Source organism: Piliocolobus tephrosceles, chromosome 13 (assembly GCF_002776525.5).
Source record: "Piliocolobus tephrosceles isolate RC106 chromosome 13, ASM277652v3, whole genome shotgun sequence".
NCBI classification, from domain to species: domain Eukaryota; kingdom Metazoa; phylum Chordata; class Mammalia; order Primates; family Cercopithecidae; genus Piliocolobus; species Piliocolobus tephrosceles.
The window spans coordinates 113202937-113224896 of record NC_045446.1 but is presented as its reverse complement, the minus strand read 5'-3'; the positions used below and the strand labels follow the sequence as shown (position 1 = coordinate 113224896).

General features: G+C 49.0%; 1 protein-coding gene across 5 annotated transcripts in view; it reads right to left on the bottom strand.

Moving 5' to 3' along the window:
- Positions 1-1882: 1882 nt before the first annotated feature.
- The window catches only part of GRAMD1B (GRAM domain containing 1B), a 275856-nt gene continuing 255778 nt past the window's right edge, over positions 1883-21960 (bottom strand). For 4 of the 5 annotated variants that reach the window (XM_031936710.1, XM_023208504.3, XM_023208506.3 and 1 more), the window contains 9 exons: positions 21466-21609; positions 20355-20473; positions 19928-20070; positions 17371-17474; positions 16592-16795; positions 15415-15505; positions 10728-10835; positions 10297-10414; positions 1883-7121 (listed from right to left, as the gene is read on the bottom strand). In XM_031936710.1, the coding sequence (XP_031792570.1) occupies positions 7032-7121; positions 10297-10414; positions 10728-10835; positions 15415-15505; positions 16592-16795; positions 17371-17474; positions 19928-20070; positions 20355-20473; positions 21466-21609 (1121 nt within the window). In that variant the 3' untranslated portion in view covers positions 1883-7031. The remainder of the gene's footprint in view (positions 7122-10296; positions 10415-10727; positions 10836-15414; positions 15506-16591; positions 16796-17370; positions 17475-19927; positions 20071-20354; positions 20474-21465; positions 21610-21960) is intronic. The other variant, XM_031936709.1, reaches the window with a different exon arrangement.

The following is a 21960-nucleotide window of genomic DNA, read 5'->3' as shown; positions in this document are numbered from 1 at the left end:
TGATTAATTCAGCCCACTTCCTCCCCCTTAGTTGAGTTCGCAGCAGGACTCAGGAGATAAGTACTTCCAAGCAAGTCTGATTTATACATCAAACTCGGGTCTCCAGCGCAGGCCAGCTAACCGGCAGAGCCAGCAATGCTCTGTGCTTCCTCCCTGTGTCACCGCTTGGCAAGAGCTGCCTCTGCTCAGCGGTGCGTGTGATGGAGAGGGAGGCCGCTGAAGGCTGAGTGCTGCAGGCTTGTGAATCGCAATCCAACACAATCCACACACTCTTAGTCTTGCAACAGATAGAAGTATTGTCCATGTTATCATCTTCGTATTGCTTTTTCTTGATTTTCCACAGCCAATCTTTTTCCCAAACTCTAGAAATGTTCCTGACCACCTAAGCCCTCAACACATAATGCCTGTATGTGCTATTTTTCAGTAAACTCCTTGTTCATGTCAATAAAGTATCCCTAAAAACCACTCTCTTTGGTTTTGTTCTACTTACTAAGTGTGTCTGCCCCATAGACTATGCCTTCCCCCAGCACCCCAGCCTGCTTCAAATTCCCGTACCCAATCTGTGGATATGCATGAGAATGAAAACCATGTAGCAGCCTCACATTAAACACACACTAAATGTGTGATCTAGCCTGTCTGCTTGCCTTTCCTCCTCTACCCCAATACAAAGGAACACAAAGAGTCACTTATGTTCTTGCCTGACATCAAACAGGTTTCCTAACCAGGTAGCAAGGAGCTCCCTGCAAGGCTGACCTAATGAAGGGAGGAGCCAATCTGGCTCTCAGCTCCACCAGTTTAGGGAACATAAAAGAAGGCGGCGAAGCAGTCTCTCAACATTCATCTTCCTGGAAGTGTTAAGGCCCGAAGAAGTAAAAGTTCAACAAGAAACCATCATCAGGATTCACAGTTCACCACAATCTCCTACAACAACAGTACTACTCATCATAAGATTAAAAATCGGCCGGGCGCAGTGGCTCACACCTGTAATCCCAGCACTTTGGGAGGCTGAGGCAGGCGGATCACCTGAAGTCGGGAGTTCAAGACCAGCCTGGCCAACATGTTGAAACCCCATCTCTACTAAAAATACAAAAATTAGCCAGGCGTAGTGGCAGGTGCCTGTAGTCCCAGCTACTCGGGATGCTAAGGCAGGAGAATTGCTTGAACCCAGAAGGTGGAGGTTGCAGTGAGCTGAGCTCACGCCATTGCACTCCAGTCTGGGCAACAAGAGTGAAACGCCATCTCAAAAAGAAAAAAAAAAAAGATTAATCATCCCAACACTTTGGTAAGCTGAGGCAGGAGGATCACTTGAGGCCAGGAGTCTAAGACAAGCCTGAGCCACATAGTGAGACCCCATCTCTAAAAAAAAAAATAGCCTGGCATGGTGGTGTGTGCCTGTAGCCCGAACTACTCAGGACGCTGAGGTGGGAGGAACACTTGAGCTCAGGAGATCAAGGCTGCAGTGGGCCATGACTGCACCACTACACTCCAGCCTAGGTGACAGTGAGACCATCTCAAAACAAAAGAAAATACTTTAATATAATACCAGCTGCCATACTAAGAACGATGTGTTGTTTTAAATGTATTATCTCTGAAACACTGAGGCTTGGAGTGATAGATGGGGCAGAAGGCCACACAGTTGGTAAACAGTGATGCTGCACGTTGTACTCAGATCTGACTCCAAAACTTACCCATTCCAGTTGATCAGGTGGCCTCCCTCCTGCCTGTGAGAAGGTGGATGGCTGCGTGTACGTGTATGTGTGTGTGTACAAGCATACCTACACACACATGCCTTCACAACTTGCTGTGAGTCTACTTGGGAAGACCAGAAACATCTGAGTTGACGAGCACTCATAAATCAAGCAATAAATACGCACACCATTTATTATTGTAGTTCAATACTTTTTTCTTTTTAATTCATACTGTACTTCCATGGCTCTAGCTACTTTACATTAAGATTTGGCTGGGCAGCCTTGTGTGTTTCTAGGTACTAGCAGTAAGTGCTCCAACCTTGCGCACAGCGCCAGGCAAAGTACAGTTACAGATCCAAATACAGCCAGCCAGACAACTCGACTGCACTTGACCCGTGTTCTTTCCCACAGATGGCCCAGTGCAGGTGTTGGGGCTGCTCCCTCTGCCTCACCCCACTCCACCTCATGTCAGGATTATCCAGGGGCCGCTATGGCCTCTGACCCATCCCTCCCCACCTTGGAGTCTAGGTTGAGTTGGGGAAAAAGCACCATGGGTTTGGGAAGATGGTCTGGTCCATGCAGAGAGTGGTCTGGCCCTTGAGTGCAGGGTAGGAAAATGTGGGGAGCCACAAGCTACTGTTGGCAAAAATGGCTGTTTTGACTATGCAGTCTCAGCATGTGGCACCCAAGCCCCAGGCCAATGCCCCAGACAATCAGCTGCCTTGCCTGGAGCAGAGGCCACCCTTTTGCTTCTGCAATGTCTTATTGTATTGAGAGAAGCAAGGAGGGCTGAAGAATGACAATGTTCTTTAAGCCTTCGAATGTTGGGGCGATCGTCCAGCATCAGCTCCTCCTGGCCGGCAAGGTGCTGCTCATCAGCTGCCAAGACTCCAGTCCGGGCTCCAGGGCCTGCTGAGGATCTCCAGTCACAAGACCCCGGAGCTGTTGCACAGAACATCAAAACAGGGAGCTGGCTGGGCCCTTCACAACCATGGCCAGAGCAGAAGTGAGGTAACAAGGCTGGGCAGAGCGGTGGGAAGGGAGCTCTCTAAACAGTGTGCAAATTCCTGCTCTGCACTATGACAGCAAGCAGGGGTCTTAAAAGATGGCCTTCCAGGAAAGCGCTCCTCAGACCCAAAATGCATCTTCTGGAAGAAAACACAGAGGTGAAGGGGATTGGGGCCAACCTGCTGGAGGTTGGGGGAATGAAAGTCAAGGATGTGAAGTGGTGAATGGGATGATTGTCCCATAGCCTAGAGACAAGTGGTGAGGGTGGGGAGAGTCAGGAAGGGGCCCCGGAGTTTCCTCCTGGAGGAGGCAGGCAGGGTATGAGGTGTAGGGAGACCAGAGCCCTGCCATCTGGGGGAGGGAGAAGAGTGCTATTTCTCCTGAGGGCAGTAGGAGAAAAGGGCTGGCTTTGGCTGCCCTGCAGAGCTTAAAGAAGCGGCATGGTATGGCACAGAAAGTACCCTTCTGGGACCACAAGCATCCAGAAAGATACTTCCCCTAGTCCCTTCTCCAGGACCTCATCCTAGGGATGCTGCCTGGAAATGTAGTAGGTATAGTTCAAGTTTGGGTGGGGGGCACAGACACGGAGAGAATCCACTTCTCACAAAGCACTCCTCTTGAGCTCTCTTGGTCCTCCCCATGTCAGTCTAGGTTCTTAGTGTCAGTGCTCTAAGGCAAACCCAAGGGTTTTAGCCAAAGCTTCATACTAAATCCAAACCCTATCTAGACCAAAGAGAAGTGCTAGGACCAGAAGTGGTTTCTCTCCACTGTTTCTTCTACCAGTAAGGAGGAAGGACGGACAGATGAAAGGCTTCACAGAGCCTAGAGATAGAAGATGAGCTCCATTGAAAAGAATGTTCTTCTCCCAACTTAGAGAAAGTCCAAAGGAAGATCCCTCCACAAACTAGGCCAAAGAAGGAAGAAACTCTTCTAGGTGAATACTGAGCAATACATCAAGCTCGATCTCTCTCTCTCTTTCTCTCTCTCTCCTACTGGGCCTCCCCGCCTTCCTAGCCACCTAAAGAATATATTTTAACCACCCTGGGTCTCCTGGGAACGCAGACACTGCCCTACCACGCCTCTAAATACTGGGAAGTTTCAGCCTCTGGGCTTGTTCCCTCCTGGCAGAGTAACTGAGAAATTCCACCCAGTCTTCTCAGCCTCTGGCCTAACCCCCAAGATGATGTCAAAGCTAGAACCTACCTTAAAGATGATCTAGCCCCACTCCCTCCTGTGACAGGAGGATACTGAAGCTCAGAGACGGGAATGACTTGCCCAAGGCCACAGAGCTTAGTCAGTGGAAAAGTCAGGACCCAGGCCCAGGTCTCCAAACCATCAGTGCAGTGCTCTTATACAGAGCTTCAAGCAGCTGATCTTGCTGGCCTGAGATGTAATCCTCTTGTTCCCAAAGAGGTGGATGGGGAAGGGAGAGAGTCGCACCCATGATTAGCTTGTCTGAGGCCAGTCTTGTCAATTCTTTCATGGTAAGCTGTAATGGAACCTTAGATCCTATAGTAGTTCTTCACCTCATTAGAAACTGCAAATTCTTTAAAAGTGAGTGCAAACTCTCAAACATTGTACCACATGAGTCATTACAGAAAGACTCCTGTGTGTCCCTAGTAAACAAAAACAAACACAAAAGCACTGGCTGGAAGAAGTTACATAAGTAGTGATGTAGTGATTTTTTGATGCTCCCTTGTAGACAGCAACTAGCCAGGCTAATGGCCAGGAATACAATGCTATTTATTTGTTTCACTCCCAGACTTATCTGCAAGGGTGAGTTAAGATCTCTTTCACAAGCTATTAACCAAGGGGGAAGAGATTTTGTTTGGGAATGAATAGAGTTGTTGGTTTTCTCCTGGTATGATAGTCAAAAAATTATTGGTACAGAGAGAGCCTACAAGAGACCCACAATTCTTAAAGGGCATTCCCTATGTGCACACATTGTCTACTGGGTTCAAATCACTAAAAAACCAGGAGAAGGGTTCTTCTGATATACTCAGTACTGCCCTCCCTGCCACCTTCTCCTCCTGGGAATGGTCCTGAGAGGTAAAGCAGAAGCAGAACAACTCCCTGTGGCCAGGTCTGCTCTGTCACTTGACTCCAAACAAAGAACCCTTTTAAAGTCATCCCACAGGTTCCACCATGGCACCTTTCATAATTAAATAACTTAAGTAAATAATTATTTATGGAATAAATTCAGGAATCTCCAATTTTTGCAATCAAAACTTTCTGGGAATAGTTTTCGCTTCTGACTGTGCCAAGGGGGAGATTTCCAGCAGTCTGCACCATGCCTCCTTCTTTGGCTCAGAGCCCATGAGCCTTGATCCCTACCAGTGTCCCTTACCCAAAGTCCTAGACAAGAAGTGAACAAGGACACACTGGGCTGTGCGTGTAGGCACTCTTCACAGGGATTACATGAAACTGCATTTCCTCCCATCTCCTCTTCTAGAGGAGGAATACCTGCTCTAGCTGATGACTTGGAGCCTCCTCACCCTCCTCCCTTGGAGGATGACCTGGGCATGGACCTTCCTGTTTTCTGATCCTGCCCTTGGGGAAATACCAAGGCCTTATCTTCACATGGAAAAGTCAAAAACTGTAATTGCCACAGGGAATTAAAGGCCATTCTAAGAGAAAGATACAACTTTGTGGCGTAGATGAGTGACAAAATCTTCTGTCTTTTGGGCTGATGTTCTGGGACATCTGGGACATCTGGAGTTCCTTCTGCCCCTGCATCAAGAAGCCCAGGAGAAGAACAAGCAAGACTGAAGAGCTCTGCATGCCAAACTGGCTGTGATTCTTTCATGAATCTCCACAAGCTCTGCCTGGAGCTGGTGGGACTCTTTTGATCATTATATGAAGAAATAGTAGTTAGTGTATGAGGGATGAAGAATGTGCCCAGAGGGCCCCGTGAATTCAGATAAATGCATGGTGCTAGTGGGCCAATGCTGAAAAGGCCCTGAACGTCTCACTCTTTGAAGCCAGCCTTCTACTCCTTAATGATCTTACACCTCTGTGGGGCCAGAGACCAGAGCAGGATTTGTACTCCATCCCCTGCCAGAACCCCCATTCCCAAGTCTGAGAAGCTCAGGATTTGGAACGACTCCCTTGGGGCATAGATTTCACTTGGCCTTTTCCTGCCCAAACACATGCACCTTTGCCAGTTCCTTCCCTCCAATGGCTTAGATGCTTTTTCCATGTGCAAGCTATCTCAGACAGTTGTCTCCATTGGCTAATGCTGGTTCATTCCAAGAGCAAATGACGCTGGCAACCCATCTTGGTGCTCACCACTCACAGTGTTCTGTGGGTAAACCCTGCACCCCAGACGTGGCGAGGGCCTTCTCTTCCTCTCTCAAATCCTGGAGGGCCCAGCACACCCTGACTTATCCTGGAAATCACACTGACAGCTCCAAGGGAAGGCCTCAGAGCCACAGACCTGACTTGCTTAGAAGCACTAAAAGAGGTTTAATAAGGTCGAAAATGCTCCACCCTGGCTAATAAACAATGTGCTCTTAGGGCACAGAAAACAATAGGACTTTAGGCACTAAAAAGTGACACTTCGCCCAGATCCAGCCTGGGAGAAGACCAGAGAGAAAGTGGGTGGGAAAGTAAGAAATTCCCAGCCCTTACTGGGTCCACACCCTACACAGGTCGGAGGAAGGTGCAGGGGTGATGGAGGAGAGTATCTTTCAGAACACGAGTCTTGGGAGCCTGCCACCCCACATTGCAGCCTTCCTAGCTTTCCAAGCATCCTCTCCATCTGATGCTCAGTATGGTCCGGATCAAGTGGGCGGCCAACCCTAGGAGTTTAGACTGGGCTCCCTTGATGTGTCTGTGTTCCCAAGAGAATGCCTGGGGAAGCCTGGGGTAGGGAAGAAAAGATTCGCTTTTATTTTGGAAACAAATCAAAAGGGGATCAGGGAACGAAGCACCTTAAGCAATGCCGTCTTGAGACTTCTTTTTGAGACCCTAGGGTCTTCACAGGCATAACTTTGGCTCAACATTTCCCTTCTAAGAGCCAAGAATGGCCAGCAAGGGAAGGGGTGGGGAACAGAAGGTGGGAGGAGGGAGATCGGGGCGGTCGGTGCTGAGAGGCGGTTCCTGCCCTCCTCAGCTGCTCCACCCCAGGAAAACGCTGCTCCGGCCAGCACAGGGAGCGGGAGGGCCCGCTCCTTCTCCCTGGTACATAGGCATTATCTCTTTTTTAAAATCTGTATATAATATATATATTTATATTCTGTATATATATATATATATATATATATATATATATATTTATATGGTCTATGTACATGTATTGCACAGGCCTCTTGCAGCCACCCTGTTCCTGCCTTGTCAATGATAGCGATTCCTCTTTTCTTCACTTTCCGACGTGTAGTCGCGGGACCTGATGCCGTTCTGAAGGTTGATGAGCGAGTCCTTCATCTGCAAGACAGAAAACCCCACCCCAGGCCTGGGTCTGCACTTTCAGTGGGATTCTCCACTGAGCAGCCCTCTCCCCACACCCGCCTAGGGCAGGCCTCCAACCACGCCATGGGGCTGAAAAGAGTCGGGCACCTAAAGCAAGGCTGGTTCTCTGGGCACGCTGTTTCAAACAGAAAGGGGACAGGCAGGCTGGGCGCGGTGACTCACACCTGTAATCCCAGCACTTTGGGAGGCAGAGGTGGGAGGATCGCTTGAGGCCAGGAGTTTCAGACCAGCCTGGGTAACACAGAGAGACCCCATCTCTATAAAAAATTTAAAAATTAGCCAGCCCCTGTGATATGCACCTGTAGTCCTAACTACTCAGGAGGCTGGGGTGGGAGAATGGCTTGAACCCGGGAGTTCGCAACTGCAGAGAACTATGACTGCACCACTGCACTCCAGCCTGGGCAGCAGAGCAAGACCGTGCCTCTTAAAAAAAGAGAGAGACAGAGAGGGAAAGGGAGAGGGAGAGAGAAATAAAAGAAAAAAAAGAGGAAGAAAGAAAGAAAGGAGACAGACAATCTAGCATGGGAAACCCTTGGGTAGGGCTTAGTGGGTCTCAGTGCTGAATCGACAACTCTCTTGAAGTGTTCAATTGCTACAAAGAGCCTCTCAGGCTGTCACTGACTTGATCTACTCGTTTCATCTGGTTTCCCTGATGATCCTTAATATACCACGTGCCTGTCTCTAGCCACACTGTTCCCCCAACCTGGGAATCTTTGTGCTCTCGCCTATGCCAATCTCACCCGTCTGCTAAGGCTCAGAACAAATCCAAACTTTCTCCAGTTCTCAGTCATCCCTCCTTCATGGTCTCTCACACAGCACACTCAGGCTCTGGACTTTAGTCATCTTTCGTTGCTTGGTTTCATGTTTGCTAGGACTAGAACTGTGTCTGATCCTTCTCTTGTGCACCCAGGGGCACCACGCAGAGAACTGGGTAGGTTCCTAGTTGGTACCCATCAGCAAATTAACATTTTTAGGTCATAGACTGCAGTCTATAAATGGGAGACTAGAATGGAGTCCGGCAGGAGAATTCTAAAATGGCCCATCACACCACATATTTAAATACTCACATATTTACATACTGTCTCTGGGTAAACTGCTCGGTTACAACATAAGACAACATTGCTGGGGTAAATGGTTACAGATTTGGGGAAAGTCTGGTCTCCCTGCTTAGTCTACCACTTTCTTCTAGCTGGTTCATTTATATCTTCTGCTCAAGACAGAGGACGAGGCCATTCTGTTATTTTAAAAGTTACTTTTAAAGAGATTGAAACAAAACAACTCTCTTAATACTTGTAGGGTAGAATCCACTAGGCTATAAGTCTGACAGCCCCAACCCCCAAGTTAATGAGCCCCATTCTGAAATAGAATTCTAGAGTTGGAAGAGACCCCTGGGTCATCTAGTCCAACTGTCCCAGTTTAATCTATAAGTTCTTTATCCATCATCTAGTTACCCCTTGAACACTTTCAATGTTGGAATCTCAGTTCTCTACAGTAGCCTGTTCCATTGCTGGACAGCATTAGCCACAAGTTGTCTGCATTTGATGATGAAGAAAAATTGCTTTCTTAAACTTCTAGCCCTAGTTCAGTGGTTCAGTGCTCTGGAGTTTTCCAGTAAGTCTAAACCTTGACACCTGTTGGCCTGGGTGTCTCAAGACCACCCTGTTCCCCTCACCCCTGTGTTCCCTTCTCCTGGGTTTGTCCTCCGTTCCATCAACGATTCTTGAAATGGTAGGGCTTCTAAACTCCTCACTATGCTTTTTGTCTTCTTTTGGTTAAAAAAAAAATGCCCTCCTTAAGTATGGTGACAAAGCTAAACACATCCAACTGAGTCCTGATAGCTGCATTAAGATTCTTTTCCTTTTTTTTTTTTTTTTTTTTTTTGAGATGAAGTCTCACTCTGTCGCCCAGGCTGGAGTGCAGCCTGGGCGACATCTCAGCTCACTGAAACCTCCGCCTCCCAGGTTCAAGCAATTCTCCTGCCTTAGCCTCCCAAGCAGCTGGGATTACAGGCGTGCGCCACTATGCTCTGCTAATTTTTATATTTTGAGTAGAGACAAGGTTTCGCCACATTGGCCAGGCTGGTCTCAAACTCCTGACCTCAAGTGACCTGCCCTCTTTGGCCTCCCAAAGTGCTGGGATTATAGGCATGAGCCACCGCGCCCAGCCTCTTTCTCCTTATTTAGAGCAAACAATGCAAGGAAATAAAGTTTAATTTTAATGAGCACCACCCACATGCCATCAAATCCTGATGACAGTTCCATGAAGCTATGATTACAATTCCTATTTTATAAATGAAGAAATGGAAGCTCAAGGTCCCTTGCTCACGGTCACAAAATTAGTTAGTGGCAAGGCTGGGATGCCATCTCTGGCTGGTCACAAAACGTCAGACAGGCAACTCTTCAGGGAGAGAAGTTGTCACGTAGCAGGGTAAATCCTGAGTCTATCACTTTCTAATTCTCTTGCACAGCAAAGGCAGGTTCCTGCTCTCTAGGCAACCACGTGGAGGCATATTTTATAAGATACTAAACTATTCTGGGGAAGCAGGAAGCTCCCTCCCCCAAGGAAACCAGGCTAATTTTTGATTTTGCCTCAGGATGATTTGCCTAAATAGTTGATCTCGTTTTGCGGGGGGGAATACAGGCAAACTGTACGACAAAGATGATGCTACGACAAGAAGACATAGTACAGCCATCTTCCCAGACTGTCAGTGCAGTGCCGCCGACTGTCAAAGGAGGGGGCGGTGAACATTTGAAAAAACTCAAAGACATGCCCTCTGGGAAGACAAATCTCTGTAAAAGGGTTGAGGGGGTTCTCTGTTTAAATGCCTGTCAGACGGTTATGGTTACCAAAAATAGAAATAAAAAGAGTTCTCCTTCCAACTAACCTACAGCTTTCCTGGTGCACATTCAGTGGGTCATTTTATTGTTATTATTTTTTAGAATACACCTGCATTTCTAGCAGCCCACTCAAGGAAGGCTTTCCCTTTAGAACAATGCATGGCTTGGAGGAAGAATGAATTGGAGGGAGAAGTCTGGAGGGTAGTGATAGAGACGAGGATCTTTCTCACAGCATAAGGGAAGGAGTCCCTGCTCCCAAAGACTGGGGCAAGCAGAGAAGGTGGGCATCTCACCTGGTCAAGGAGCATCACTGAGGATTTGATGATCTCCCTCCATTTTTGGAGCTCAGTATCGTGGTACTTTTGTTGAGACTCTAAGAGCTGGGCCCATTCTGTCTGAGACTGGGGTAACCTGTGGGGTAGAAGAAGGGGTACCCCAGCAGCTGGAGTTATGCTCAGCGAACTGTCCTGTGCTCCCAGACCCCTAAAGGACAGAGAGTCACATCAGAGTGCTTTGTCCTCTGCCCACTGCCCCTGGTTCCCCTGTGCCCCAGATCAGAAGTGGGCTGAAACTATAGGGAGAGATTCTGAGTTTCCCTGTGGGGTCTTCCCAGAGGGCTATCCCTTGGGCAAGGGCAGTGAGGCAGTTCCAAGGAGACTGGGAGACAGGTGTCATGGCACTGGGTGGGATGAAGGTGGAGGTGAGGGGACGAGGCCAGGATTACCTTTCTTGGAGCCTTAGACCCTGCCAAGCAGTGAGGGTCTGCGTGGTGTATTCCAGCATCCAGAGTTTGTAGAAGAGCATCATGTTAAGGATGACCAGCAGCACCAGACTAGGAAGGAGACACGGGGAAAAAAACCAACAGCAGTGAGATGTTATCTGAGCCTAAGGCATCCCCCATCCCAGAGGCTGCTGTCCCTGACCAGTGGGCCATCCAAAGCATTGCAGTGAGTGAGTGAGTGAGCTGGAGGGATGCAGCACAGGGGAGAGAGAAAGAAGCAACCTAATCTGGACGGGCCAGGATACAGGGGAGAGCCATGGAGAGGGGCGTGGGATGAAGGCACTAGAAAGGAGAGATGCACAGGCACCCAGAACCTGGGCACCTGGGGGAAGAGAGGTATGGTGGGAAGGAAGAGAGATGAGGGGGTAAAGGAGTAATCATAGAGCCAGTACCTGAAACAGATCCTAATGGGAGCAAGGAAGAAAAATGGGGAGGAGGCAGAGGTTAGAAACAGGCAAGTGTGGGGAAGGGGAAAACTGCGCTGAAAATCAAGCTGGGAGCGAGTGAGAGTATATGAGAAAAAAATACTAGAAGTGAAGACACAATGGATGAGAAGACCCAGCAAGGACAGGACACGAGAAAGCAACAGACACTCTTAGTATCTCACGGGTGCTAAACTGAGAAAAGATTCCCCCTACCAACCCAACCTTAGGATGTAACTGAAGGGTGAGACTGAAGGAGGAATTCCACTGGGTCCCTAGCTCTGCCTGTGACACCTATTACAGACATCAGCAGAACTTCCTGCAAGCTGCAAACTTCCCTGCCTCAACCTGATACGAGCCGGCAGGGATCATGGAGAGAGGCTGAGGTTTCCCAGAGTCGGGGTCAGACATGGTGAGAGACAGGGGAGGCAAGGATCATCCAGGGGCTGGAGGGGCTGTGGGGAATGAGGAGTCACAGAGACTGCAGAATTCCCTCCTCCTCTCAGCCTCACTGGCTGCCTAAACATCACTGTATTACAAGCTCATAGGATGGAGAGATGAAGACATCATCGTGGGTAGAGAGGATCCAGAGACACACAAAACTGGATGCAAACCCTGGCTCACCACTTAAAACTCTCTTAACTTTTGATCAAGTTTCCTAGCTTCTCCGACCTAGGAACGGTAACACCTATCCTACTGGGATTGTTCTGTAGATGAAAGGGAATATATTATAAAATATCCTGGTACACTGTAGGCCCTACACAAAGGGTAGTTCTTATCACTAATGGGGGAGATGTGGACACACATAAGAAGAGAGAAGATGACAAAAAACGAGAAGATAGGCCGGGCACGGTGGCTCACGCCTGTAATCCCAGCACTTTGGGAGCCCAAGGTGGGTGGATTGCTTGAGCTGGGAAATTCGAAACCAGCCTGGGCAACACAGCAAAACCCCATCTCTACAAAAAAAAAATTTTTTTTAATTAGTCGGGTGTGGTGACATGCACCTGTGGTCCCAGCTACTAGGGAAGCTGAGGCAGGAGGATTGCTTGAGCCCGGGAGGTGGAGGTTAGAGTGAGTTGAAATCATGCTACTGCATTCCAACCTGGGCAACAGAGTGAGAACCTGTCTCAAAAAAAAAAAAAAAGGAAAGAAAGAAAAAGAGATAAAAGAGAGATGGATAAAAGACAGCAAAGAAAGAAAAGCCTATGCGATGCCTTAGGGTTTTCAAAGCGTATGCCTGTGCAAGAGGTACTGTGTTTCTCATCCATGCTTCTGTACTGTGGAAGGTAGACTTCTTTAAACTGGCAGCCACAAGTTTCTGGGGCTGCTGTCTTCTCAGGCCTCTCTGAGTTGTCCGCAAGGCCTTTAAAACTTTTGTGTTGAATTTCAATGCCACGGTCTTTAATTTTATCAGCACACACTGGGTCATCTGAACACCCGCCTCTTCAGCACAGCCTGCTCACGATCTTGGTGCCTGCATTTGGGTTTATGTTTGCAATCCTGTCTGTGCTAAGTGAAGGTCAAGGGATACCCCTGTGTGCTGTCTGAGTGAAGGCTGCACAGTGGTCGACACAGGGAAAGGAGGTGGCTGAGTCACGCTGTAGCAGGCACGTGGGGGCAAGAGCCTGCCAGACACAGGGCAAGCTGTGCTGTGTCAGCCCGTCCCACACGCAGGCTGTCAGCAGACACTCGGCCTGGATCCTGTAGCACTGAATTAGCGTCTGATCATTCTAAACTTACAAAACCAGAAAGTTAGTTGATAACATGCTATCCAATTTGCTTAGGAGTGCAGGCCTTCTTTACTTAAAGTCAAAATGCAGAAAAAGCTTAAACACAGAACTAACCTGAGGTTACAGTGCTCTACAAACCGAAATCCAATACAAGAGATTTAATTTAACAGAACAATGGCATGAATCACATTAAATCGATGTTGCTAAGTGTGACTTTTACTAGTTTTACATTTATTTATTTATTTTATTTATTTATTTATTTATTGAGATGGAATCTTGCTCTTCAGCCCAGGCTGGAGTGCAGTGGCGTGATCTCGGCTCACTGCAAGCTCTGCCTCCCGGGTTCAAGTGATTCTCCTGCCTCAGCCTCCCAAGTAGCTGGGACTACAGGCACCTGCCACCACACCCGGCTAATTTTTTGTATTTTTAGTAGAGATGGGGTTTCACCGTGTTAGCCAGGATGGTCTTGATCTCCTGACCTCATGATCCACCCACCTCAGCCTCCCAAAGTGCAGGGATTACAGGCGTGAGCCACCATGCCCGGCCTACAGTTACTTTTGTTTTTAATTTTGTAATAATATCTTCATTTCTTATGCTGTCATCAGAAGAATTTTGCATCTACTTTTACGTGACATATTCAAGTCACTGAAAGAGCCCCACTTCACGTTCCTCATGGCTTCCCCTCCTGTAAGTGACCCCCACGGCCATCCTAGACCTTGTCTTCTTTGTCACACTCTATACTCTCTCTGGATGCTTTCATTCACACCACGGCTTTAATGCTATGGATAATTAAGCAGTGACTGCAGCTTATACTTGTCATCTGAGCTCCAGGACCACATCAGCACAAATCTGTCACCTCTTCCTGGATAACCTATGGCACCTCAGACATACCTGGAACTGTTAATGTTTTCTTTGGAAATGCTTTGCTAAATTCCAGATGTCTGTGAATAACACGACCATGTATGGTCCCTCGAATCAGTAGTTCATCTTCCTTCCCTACACAACCAGATGGGTGATGAGTCTGCCTCCCAGCTCCAGGCCTTCATCCAACCTGACAGCTGCTCTCACCTAGATCTCACAGCTCACTCTGACTGACCTCCCTACCTCCAGTCTTTACTACTCGAATCCATCTGACATATTGCTGTCAGAGTGATTTTTCTCTTTGGTACAAATCTGACCGTGTCACTCCTGGGCTTCCATCAGAGTTTCCTGGGGGTGAGGCTGTGCCCTGCCTCTGCCTCTCAGAGAATGCTTCAGTGAGGCCAGGGTCACAGAAGCAAGACTGAACTAGAGACAATCTGGTGCACAGTGCGCAGCAGGTAGAGCCTACATCTGGCCAGCTGCAATGCTCCCACCCACCTATGCCCCACACTCTTGAAGCATACACCCATCCAAGGAAGGCATGGGACTGTGCAGTGGGCTGGGCCAAGTGGAAGAGCTGTCCTTAGATGTCCTAGTGCTTCCTGCCCAAAATGGTTGACTAAAGCCCTGGGCAGCTGATGGCATGGACTTATTCCTCATATAGCTAACTGTTCTCCCATCGTATGCCTTCATTTCTTTTGACTTTACTTTTCCCTAGCACAGCATCTTTCTTCTTTATTTATTTATTTTTATTTTTTTAGTTTTTTGAGACAGAGTCTTGCTCTGTTGCCCGGACTGGAGTGCAGTGGCGTGATCTCGGCTCACTGCAAGCTCCACTTCCTGGGTTCATGCCATTCTCCTGCCTCAGCCTCCCAAGTAGCTGGGATTACAGGCACCAGCCACCACGCCCAGCTAATTTTTTGTATTTTTAGTAGAGATGGGGTTTCACCGTGTTACCCAGGATAGTCTCGATCTCCTGACCTCATGATCCGCCCGCCTTGGCCTCCCAAAGTGCTGGGATTACAGGTGTGAGCCACTGCGCCCGGCCAGCACGGCATCTTTCTATGCAAGTTACTGAGCCTACTGTTTTATAATATCATAGCAATTATTATAAATAGTCTACATTAAAATAAGCATCCACTTTTCCTGTATTGTAGGCATTGATTTTGTCTGGCTACCCTGCCAACGTGTGGGCTCTGTGAGTGCACAGTTCCAGTGCCTGGCACAGAGCAGACACTCAGAACATCTAATGAACGAACGGACTCCTAAAATGCCCTCTAGCATTTCTCTGTTCGCATTTAACCATCTGTGCAGGAATTTCAAACCTTCTGTCTCTCTCACCCACTTGAAACTGAATCCCTGAAGGGTATGGATGCTGCATGAAGCATTTTCTTCTGAAGGCCTAGCATACAGTAAATGCTGAACAAAGCAGAGAAAAAGAACCAAAGAGGTAAGCAACAGGCAGAGCAACCAATCCAGACAGAGAAGACTAGAGGACACAGACAAAACCAGGGAAAACAGTAAGGGTGCTCAGATGCTTCAAGAGACGAGGGCTGGGGCACCAGGCTGGAAAGGGAAGGTGGTGAGGGCAGGATAGGAGAACCTAGAGTCCCTTACACACAGCTGATAACCAGCAGCAGCTTGGACACGCTCTGCAGGTGGAAACCATTGGGGGTGTCCTCGGGGATATGCCGCGTCTGCGTGGAACCTGTGGGGAGAATTAAAGAGACCATCACCATGGTGACCCACAAGTCCAACAACTGCTGGCGGGGACACTGGTCAAACAGCAAACATCAAAGACTGATGGAAAAATGTCCATGACACTGCGACAGCAACGATATGCTAGACACTGCCAGCTCTCCAAGAGGAGAAGGTAAAATCCTCAAGGGCAAGGTCATAGGTTGGGTCAGGTAATCATTGAACAAATGAGAAAATCAACAGGCCCATGTAGCCAGGATATACAGGCCCAGGACAAAGTGATCTTCAGCTACGGGAGGGGACATGGCACTGGACTAGGACTAAAGACAGCTGGCTTTTGGCTCTGGATCTATTCCTAGGAAGCTACATGATGGTGGACAAGTCATGTAAGCACTCTAAGAGTCAGTTTACTCAAATGCAAGGTCAGTCAGAAATCTTAAAGGCAAAACATGTAACATGGAAGTGCTAGGAGCGAAGCTAGGGGGCATGCAGAAGACGGGCACTCTCCCCCGACTCTCTCCTCTTCTCCTGCCTCCCCTGTCCCTATCCAGCTCAATTAGTTGGTCTCTAAGGCCCCTTAGAGTCCCAGGTTTCCAGCATTCAGCAAAGACAAGGATGTGAATGGCTGGGTGGGAAGAAGAAGAAATATTAAGGGAGTCCATGGTCTGAGAGGGCAGGCCTGGATTGGCCCATGGGCGGGAAGTGAAGGGGGACTGTCTTGAACTCCCTGGTCTTTGTGTAATGAGATAATCTCTGTGGTCTGAGCTGTGGGATCTCCTTAGTGTATTTCCCAAGAACTTGGAAGCTTCATACTTGAGCCTATGCAGATAGCCACGGAACTGGGGCAACACGAAAGCATAAACACTAAGGCAGCCTTTGTTAATTAGAGCACACATATGGGTTCAGTTGGGGCTGAGGAACTTAAAGAGCAAAGAGAAACAGAGCATTGGGAGCCTCAGATTTAGTGACTTATGTTCAAATTATATACAAATTATATCCAAGGCGCAAAATGAGTGTGCACGTGTGTGCCTTGGTGTGGGCATGCAGCTCCAGCCCAAAGCTCAGTTCACCCCACCTGTCGCCACCTGGCACACACCTGCCACATGTTTGATCCTGTGGCCCACATCCTCATCTGTGGGCGTGGTGACCGGGCTCATCACCTCTTCCAGGTGAGGGACTCGCAGGTGGGCATGGGGACGCTTCCTCCTCCGCACCGTCGTAGTCTTGCTGGCCTTCTCTTTGGGAGATTGTCTGTGCATCTCAGCCAAATAAGTGCTCTCTGTCTTGGCCAGCTCGCTCTCTATCAGAGAAAAAAGGGCCACAGAAGAGGCTACCTTCAGCCCTCCAGATGCAACTCTCTGCGGAACCATTTTCCTATTCTGTATTCTGGGAAGCTGGGTGGGTGGGTTGATGACCCTCAGAGATGCCCACGAGCCTCAGGAGGTACTTCTGGGACCCAACCCCAGTCAAACCCTTCCTCTGGGGTTGTTCAGCATTGCAAGGAACCATATGTCCCCAATATCTGCACCCTCATGTATACAATTTGGGGCATACACTTCTTAAATAGATGCATTCACAGGCATTTTACAAATACTTCTTGTCACAGAGTCACTAGGTCTGTGGTTCCTTTTGGGGTGAAGGGTGTTATAGATCCCTCAAAGATCTAAACATCCTAGACAGTCTTGAAAAACGCACGTGTCCACACACATGCCAAATTTGGTGTCCACATCTGGAGCAGGCGTGGGTACCTCAGGAAACTACTTCACCTTTCAGTCTCTGCCTCTATTCTCAATACCATTCCCCTGAATGGTGGGCAGCAGGAGTGCAGTTTATTGTCTCTGCAGCCCAGCTAGCAGCAAGGATTGCAGTGCTTACCCAAATGGCGGAAGTAGTCCTCCAGCCCACTCCAGAAGTTCTTCTCGATGAAGGTTTTCACTAACCCCCAGGGCTGTTTTCGATAGCGCAGCTCTGTGGAGACCCTGAGGAGCAAGCCAGACAAGATCAGTCATTTCCTGGGTGGACCTGCCTCTGCTGGGAAAAGGGAAATTCGGGATTAAGGTCAAAGCCGCTTCACAGTTGTACTAAACTTTGTAAGTTAAAAGGTCTTTCCACATCCATCACATCCTCTGATCTCCAGGACCACCCTCTGAGCTCAGTGGAGCTGGTGGATTTATCCCCATTTTATAGATGAGAAAACTGAGGCATAGGATATTTAAGCAGAGCAAAAGCTAACAACTAGGGTTCTGACTCCAGAGTTCTCTTATGATGGCACACTGCCTCCTCTCAGGGGTCTTACATAGGGCCCAGCAGCCTGCCTGCCAGGCAAGTGGAGGCTCTGCCTGAGGTTCAAGTCTTTTGAGAAACTGACACTGAAAGAAAGTAAGATGGCCCATCCTTTCATCAGGGTCCTTCTCTCCTTCTCTAGAGATTTTTAAGTCTAAGTCAAGTTCTGTGGTTTTATGACTTTAACCTTTAAAAGCATCAGTCACCCTGGGCAATAAAGTGAGACTCCATCTCTACAAAAATAAAAATAAAAATAATTATCCAGGGGCATGTCTGTAGTCCCAGCTAATGGGAAGTTGAGGCTGAGGCTGCAGTGAGCCATGATCAAACCACTGCACTCCAACCTGGGGAAGAGAGTAAGATCCTGTCTCCGAAAAAAAAAAGAAAAAAGAGTATCCCCTATTGCTGGCCCTGGCTCCTGCCTCTCCACTGCACCCCAGACTTCGCCAGCTCTTGCTGTTTTCCAAGCATTCTCGCTCCCAGTCGCTGGTGGCACTTCTGCCCATACCCCCTGCAGTATCAGCTCTTTTCTCTCCTATGCAGCAGCCCTGCTCTCTGACTCCCCCCTTAGGTTCATCTGTATCTGTCAATAGATTCTCCCAGCTAATCCATCCCACCCCATCCCCCCTGTGACTAAGGCTGCCAGGCCACCCTCATCCCCCTCCTCAGGGGTGCCACCTCCACCCATGTCCCAATGGGACAATGCCTGTAGTTGGAGACACCTCACTCCCCAACTCAACAACCGCTGACTGCATCGTGGATGAGCACCTTCCTATAACGGTCTGTTCAAGGTCAACCAGCTACCTCCGCAAGGCTGCAGAGAAAAGATGCAACTGAAAGATCCTCTGAGGAACCCGGAATTAAGAAACCTAGGCACCGTGGCGGAAAGGATAAGAATAGGAGGGAGAGAGAAGGAAGGAAAATAAAAGAAGGAAGGAGGAAGAGAAGGAAGGCTGAAGGAGGAGTACATCTTCAAGAGGAAGCACAGAACACCCAATCCCCAAAAAGTAACCAAGAGAATGAAAAAGATGCAGGCCCTCTTTTTTAAGAGATAGGGTCTTACTCTGTCTCCCAGGCTGGAGTGCAGCTGTGCAATCATAGCTCATTGCAGCCTCAAACTCCTGGGCTTAGACGATCCTCCTACCTCAGCCTCCTGAGTAGCTGGGACTACAGTACATGCCACCACTCCTGAATAACTTTCAATTTTTTTGCAGACACAGGGTCTCACTACGTTGCCCAGGCTGGTCTTGAACTCCTGGGCTCAAGCAACCCTCCTGCCTAAGCCTCCCAAAGCGTGAGAATATAGGCATGAAGCACAAAGGACCTTCTTGATGCGCACTTGTTGAAGCCCAAGAGATCCCCGTGCAACCTTTTACTAAACTTTAATTTGAACTACATCAGTGAATTTTTGGCTCCTTACAACCAAAAAAACTTGGTCTGAGGTACAGGTAAACAGTCTGATGATTTTCAAATGGGTGTGTGTCTTGCCTTTTCAATTACACTACAAGTTTCTTAAAATGTCAGGGTTGAAATTTCTTCCTTCCTTTGGAGGCACATCACAGTGCCCAGAACTAATTATTCACTCAATCAGTGTTCTCTGGACTCTGGTATGTGCAGGCCCAGCTGGGTGCTGGGAGTGAAGTGTGAGTGGAATGGAATTCCTGTCCTCGTGGAGCTCACTGTCTAACACTAATGGCAACCCACACAGCATGGTGGATAGGGCACAGGTTTACAACTCTAAGATGCGGGTTTCTGTGCTTACTAAAGACATGACTCTTGGCAAAGTTCCTTAACTTATACGAAACTCAGTTTTATCTGGAAAATGAAGATAAATCCACCTCTTCGAGTCATCCTAAAGACTCCGGTGAAGGTAGGTAAAGCGCCTACACTATACTGTATGAGCCATACACAACCAATAAATAGCAGTAGCTATACAAGCTTTACTAACAAGATGTACAGAGTGCAGAGAATAATTAACTCTTTCAAAATAGGGTGGCGGGTGAGCCTCCGGAGGCTTCGGAGAGAAAGCAGAATAAAGAGAGTGAGCAGCCAAGCACACCCCACCTCTGCCTTCCCCGTCAGGAGCAAATGAACGTTCTCTAAGGTAAGGACCACCGTCTGACTGCCCGGCGCCCTGCACACAGCGCACCTGAGTCGGCTCTTGTTGCGAGCCACGCGGGTGAGCGTGTAGCGGTTGATTGTGTAGAAGTAGTCATGGTAGGGCACGTCGTGGGTGAGGACTTCGGCATCTATCACGTAACATTCACTCTCCTGGCTCGCCTTGTACATGGTCTGTGGGCAGAAAAGGTCCATTGGACAAGACTGAACAGGAGCAAGAAGCTTGGAAAAGCACCTTCTCCCGCCTCCCCCAGCCCACCCCACCCCACGACTTCTGAACAGGAGAACCGGAATCGCTGGAATCAGCAGCATCTAAACAAGCAAGATGCCACCACTGCCTTGGGGGCAAAATGACACTTGTGCCCTGAAACTCCTTCCTGACATCTGCCCTGAATCCTTCAAGACAGAACACAGGAATTTCCAGCCCGCTCTTCTGTGCATCTGCCGGCTCTGCTCACCTGTGTCTCCCTGACAGTGGCAGTTTTGGGAGCCAGAGGGTTGGTAAGGGTGATGGTGTAAAGAATCACTCGGCTCTGGTTTCCGTTCTCCTCCTTTTTCCATGGATGGAAGATGATATCTAAGGGTAGAGGAGAGCCCTGGAATGAGGAAGGGAGGGCAGAGCCCCCCGCCCCAATCTGAGTTTCCCCTCCAAGTGACCTTCTGGACTGTGCTTACTACTGCCTAGCCCCCAAAAGGAAGCCAATGGGAGCCCGAGGGCCAGGCGGAGGGTGGGAAGAGGAGGAGTAGTCGAAGCAGAAAGAGGCTCATTGTAGCATTGTCAAAATTCTACACAAGGCTCCAGAATGCTGATTGTTCCTGGGGCTGGGACAGGAGGTGTTGGGGCCACCTACGGGGGTGCTGGCAACACTGGCGTTACTGTGGCGAAGGCCTAGGGTCCCTTGGGAACAAGTCCTCTCCTCTAAGCCATAACCTCCCTGTGCCCTCAGCATGCCCTCTCCTCTTGGCACACAGGCTCGCTGATGCCCAAATGCTTTGTAATAGCTGGATGCTTACAGGTCCCTGCTGTGGGAAGAGTTTGGGGGAAGGGGAGGAGGCAGAAGCCCAGAGGGTCAAAGCATGAACCCCAGATCCCAGATGTGAGGCCCGGCCTAGCTCCTTCTTAGCTGCATGAGGTCAAGCAAGCACTAACAGTTTGAGTTCCAGCAGCCTCATCGGTGTCCACACACAGGGTAGCTATGAGGTCTGAATGAGATAACATCACAAGCGTGGCATAGAGTGGGTGCTGCCAGCGAGGGAGAGCCGCTGTGCTTTGCTAGATGGTGAGCCCTGTGAGGGCAGGGACAGGACAGGTCTTAGGGGCTGGCATCGAGCGCCTGGTATGCAGTGGGCAAGGGTGAAGCTGCAGTGCTGGTGAAAAGGGAGGGCAACAGGGCCTGAGGGAGCTCCCACACCACAGAAGGCTGGAGAGACGGTGTTTGGGCCCTCAAGTGGCCGAGGGAAGGAGGGTGTGCGGGAAGAGGAACAGGGAAGGGAAGGAAGCAAACGTAGAGAAGGAAGAAGCGAGGACGAAGAGGGAGGAGTGGGGGGTACAGTCCCAGCAGAACGGACCAGAGAAGCGCCGCTGCTCCATGAAGTCCCGCTGGAAGGGTGAGTTGGTGAAGAGAAGGTCATAGAGCTTGTCCACGCTGAAGTTGAAGACTTCATTCACGTACTGCCGGCCACTCAGGTCCTCATAGAAGGCCTGGACCTCCCCTGCACAGAAGAGAGGATCAGGAAGTAGACAGTGACAGCGGAGGGGCAGGAGGCCCCAGGAACATCCTCCAGCTTACGTCTCTGGCTAACATGGGCACAGCCACCAAGGGTATGGAGAGACCACAGAGTAGGATAGCTGAGCTCATGGGCACGGTTTATGACTTTGCTTTCAAACTCTTTCCTTTGCTGGGATGCACACCATTTCCTTTAGTGGACACTCTGCCCATTCCTTCTCTACAAAGTGTTTGGGAATGTACGATTTGCTTTTACACTTTCAAACCCCCCTAATTCAGTTGATCTTAGACTAAAATTCAAATAAATGACTACTTCTCGAAGTTGCCTAAATCCAAA